The 4831-nt window shown below is 35.8% G+C and overlaps 1 protein-coding gene across 1 annotated transcript; it reads left to right on the plus strand.

The window, feature by feature from the left end:
* The first annotated feature begins 1656 nt into the window (after positions 1–1656).
* LOC116074892 (olfactory receptor 14J1-like) lies at positions 1657–2774 on the plus strand. Its single transcript, XM_031347783.1, has one exon. It carries the CDS (start codon positions 1753–1755, stop codon positions 2713–2715), a length of 963 nt encoding a protein of 320 aa, XP_031203643.1. The 5' UTR covers positions 1657–1752; the 3' UTR covers positions 2716–2774.
* Positions 2775–4831: the final 2057 nt, after the last annotated feature.

Here is a 4831-nt window from a genome sequence, read left to right on the forward strand (position 1 = left end):
AAGATGCACCTGAGTTTTGGGCAGTATAAGCAGGCATCCATGTCAAGTGTCAGAGGTATGATTTCTAATAAAACTTAATCTCCTTCCTCAAAGAATAATTTGAGTAGGCTGGAAAATACATGCAGCAAGTGAATCTATGGAAGTCACATGGATTATAGTCACCTCAGTGTGCATGATCTGAGCTACCATGAATAAGCACTTCTTGGGGTGCCTTTTAACTCAGAAGAATTTTAAACTGGGGAAATAACATGACTGTCCTAGAATTATCAATTTTTTTTTCAAGTAAAGTAGATGGGGTCTTAGAGGAAAACTTTCAAATACCAAACATCAAAATTCATTTTGAAATTGAAGTTTCAAATATCAAAATAATATTTAGGAAAAACAAAACAGCATAGCCTTACAATGTGATTGATTCTTTGAGAGTGATCTAAGAAATCATCATTATTAGACACAGGTTGTTGAAAGGGTTTGATAAGTAATAATGAGTGAAGAGATAGAAGGCCAGTCAGCATAGCCTTACAATGTGATTGATTCTTTGAGAGTAATCTAAGAAATCATCATTATTAGACACAGTTTGTTGAAAGGGTTTGATAAGTAATAATGAGTGAAGAGATAGAAGGCCAGTCAGGAAACATCTTGGGGAAGATAATGTTTGGCATGCCACAGTTTTTGGATGTCGTTCATAATAATGAAATTGTCAGAGAATAAAGTGTGAAATTAAGAAATTCATGGTGATTTGCTTCACAGCTCAGCCCAGCACCACATGGAAGCACTATGATTGGAACTGATAAAGTTGAAGAATGAAACTGCCAAAGATGAAAGAGACAACTACAAAGTAACAAGAGGTAATAACTAAAGAAACAATTAGTTGTTTGAATGAGAAGATGAAAGAGATGTGACAGACAGTGATGGAGCTGACAGTGGGAGATAGCTAATCATGAATATGAGGATCTGAAACAGGAGCAAAGAAGCAAGAGAAAGGAAACTATAACAGAATGCTGAGGATAGAACAAGGGTTTTTGTCTAAGGTGGATGAGATGCAATATCTTTCTATATATTTAATACAGAGATACAGAGAAAGAGAGAGAACATAGGAAAGAGTGATCAATATGAGCACTTAATTAACAGAGAGAGAAAGAGGGGGACACAGGAAAGATAGTGATCAATATGAGCAGTTAGTTGAGAGAGAGAGAGAGAGAGAGAACATCACACTTTAACAAAGCAGTCACTGAGATTGAATACAAATGGCCAAAGACTAGACACTAGCTTGAAAGAAGGAAAGGTAGAAAGAACTTTGTTCCTGTGCAGATAGGAAAATTAAGAACTTAGTATACAACTGCCTGCATGTTCTCACTGAAGTGACTGACATCTTTCTTACATTTATTCTGGGTTGCTTCTCATCATTTATAGAGTGTACCAGTAACTGAGTTTTCTGTATTCATCAGAGGAGGCTGCAATATATTACTTTGATGCTAAGGTCCCATGTACAAAGGATATTATATGACCTCATTCCCACTGGCTTTAAGTAAAACAATTTCAGTCATTCAGTTTTTCTAATATTGACAAGTCAGGCTCTATTTCAGAAAATTCTTATGACTTGTTGATTACACTTAAGGTAGTTCCAGAAAACTGCTAAATATTTGTTAGAAATGAATGTTAACTAATACCAGGGATGACAAGTTCTTGCTATCAGTAGTTTTCTTCTAGCTTTTCCTAAATAGAGTTAAACTTTGAGTCTCAAGAGTGATCATAATGAATGTGAGCTTCAAGACTGGATTCCTCCTCATGGGGTTCTCTGATGAACGTAACCTTCAGATTTTACATGCAGTGCTCTTTTTGATCACATACCTGTTGGCTATCATGGGCAATCTGCTCATTATCACCATCATCACCTTGGATCAACGTCTGCATTCTCCCATGTACTACTTCTTAAAGCACCTCTCTCTTTTGGATCTCTGCTTCATCTCTGTGACTGTTCCCCAGTCCATTGCAAACTCACTCATGGACAATGGTTTAATTTCTCTTGGCCAGTGTATGCTTCAGGTTTTCTTTTTCATAGCTCTGGCTTCATCAGAAGTAGCTATTCTCACAGTGATGTCCTATGACAGGTATGTTGCCATCTGTCGGCCACTGCAGTATGAGACAGTTATGGATCCCCATGCCTGCAAGTGTGCAGTGATAGCTGTATGGATGGCTGGAGGACTATCTGGGCTCATACACACAGGTGTTAATTTCTCAATTCCTCTTTGTGGGAAGAGAATTATTCACCAGTTCTTCTGTGACATTCCCCAAATGCTAAAACTAGCTTGTTCTTATGAATTCATTAACGAGATTGCAGTGGCTGCATTTACAACATCCACAGCCTTTGTCTGTTTGATCGCCATAGTGTTCTCCTATATTCAGATCTTCTCAACTGTGATGAGAATTCCATCAGCTGATAGTCGGACTAAGGTGTTCTCCACCTGTCTACCACATTTGTTTGTAGTCATGTTCTTCCTCTCAGCTGCAGGCTTTGAATTTCTAAGACCTCCTTCAGATTCCCTGTCAACAATGGACCTCATATTCTCCATATTCTACACTGTGATACCTCCAACACTCAATCCACTCATCTACAGCTTGAGAAATGAGGCCATGAAAGCAGCTCTGAAGAAAGTGTTGTCAAGAGAAGAATTTTCTCGGAGAATGGTATATATAAAAGCTATATTCAATCTCTAAAGAGGCAACAAACTAAAAGGCATTGCTACTATGTCCTAGATTAGAGGAGTGAGGAATTGGATTTCTTCTAAGATTCTGTTTTAGTGTTTCTCTTAGTTATGTCCTTCTCAGAAATAATTCTATCAAATGAAAGATAATTGACCATTAAGGATATGCATGGGTTCCCTTCTTCCTCTAATTCCAATATTATTTCAGATCATTTTTTAAGGATGCACAGAAATTAAGAGAGAAAGGAGAGTTAGTTTTGACAAGACCCAATACCAATTTAAAGTTAATTTTAATAAATACATTTCAAATTGCCATTAGATAAACTGATTTTGTCTGTGTGATACTAGATCCCTTATTGCTATAACATAATTCCTTCTAGGCTGTCAAGTATCCTGCTGTTCTAACATAGCTACAAGGTTTTCTTGCTCATAAAGATTATATTTACTATGTCCATAACTTATTCAGTCCCTAGCAAAATTCACATGTTTTCTATATATTCTTTTCCTAATCCAAGTGAACCAATATCTAGTTCTACTACATTTTCCATTTTTACTAACGATGGAACAAAACTATTTTTTAAATAAAAATTGGTAAAGTTATGATTCATGTTAATGTTTATAATGTGCATTTACTTTATGTCTCACAACATAAATGCTTTGCTCCCAAGTATAATTTGTGTGTGTGCACACAATTATAAAAATAGGGACACATGATTACAACTCACTAATGAAGAAGGCCCCAAGGATCCTCTTTTCCATCACTGAAAATGCTCAAGTTAAATCTTACCCTCTCTGATACAAAGAGACTCCAGCAAGATCCTTACAGTCAGTCAGGTAAAGCAATCTGTGATGCTGTGTGCTGAGCACAAACTTGTGAGAGCATTAGCTTAAGTGTTGAGAAGCTAATGGTGTTGCTCACTTGGGTTACTAACCTGCTTTTTTCCCAAAGACTCATTATTTACAAAGTTAAAATATAAATGACCCTTGATCCTGAGTGTTCAAATGAGTCCAAGTACACAATTTAATGACATTGGGAATGAGTAGTGTTAGAACAATAAATTTTTAGATTGTTCTATTGACTATATGCAATATTTAATTTACTTTTTATTTTGAATATTTAGCATTGTTTTAAACATGATTTTATCATCATCTGGACCTACAAATGCATTTACCCATGTGTGTAAGTAATTCCTTGGCTTTTATACCTCATCCATTCTCCTACATGAGTTCAACACTGGGCTGCATCTTCCTGAGTACTGTTTTACCCACTATATTCCTCTAATACAGGAAAGCATCTGTGGATTGCATTACTATTGATAAAATTTAATAATTTAAGCATTTTATTTTCACAGAGAGAATTTTAAAAGTTCCAACAAGAAAGAAAACAACAACATAAAATATTCATTGTAGGCTTATCTGTGTGTGCCTCTGTGATAATTTATAATTAGATTTAAGGGGAAATGTTCTTTGATCCTTGTCATCTTTGCATATCAGATACTATCTGTCAGTTCATGGAAGGAAATTATGTGATGGTAATTGGTCAATTAACTGCCAGAGATTTGGCCATAATCGGGCATTAGTAACTTCTACATTTCACTCTTTTCTCAGTGTTCAACTCACATTTGTAATCTCAGGGTTGGGTTGTTGTTCTTTTTGTTTTGTTTTGTTTTGTTTTCCTCTCACCACAGTTAATGATTCCTCTGGCCACTTAACTGTTTACATAATTGAATGCTATCTATCTTCTTTCAACCCCCAACCAACCAGTCAGTAATTAGTTCTGATTATATCTTCACTGGTATCCTGGAGCTGTAGATAAACATTTTCTCAGATTTCTGCACTGGATAAACAATCCCTACCAACTTTGTTTTGAATGCAGTATAGATTTGTTTCAATTTGCATTTTTATCATCTTAATTGTAATGAGATTACATATACATTTTTATATACATTAAAAATGAATGGCATTCACGTAAAGGGTACACATACTAAGCATTGAATGCGACCATTTAAATGAGAAACCTCAATCGAAACACTCACAGAACCAAACTAGTATTCACGAGTATCAGGCAATCTTTTCTGCTCCGGTCTTCTAACCCCAGGGACCACCTAAGCACCTTTATCATTACACAG

The sequence above is a fragment of the Mastomys coucha genome, unplaced genomic scaffold (genome assembly GCF_008632895.1).
Source record: "Mastomys coucha isolate ucsf_1 unplaced genomic scaffold, UCSF_Mcou_1 pScaffold3, whole genome shotgun sequence".
NCBI classification, from domain to species: domain Eukaryota; kingdom Metazoa; phylum Chordata; class Mammalia; order Rodentia; family Muridae; genus Mastomys; species Mastomys coucha.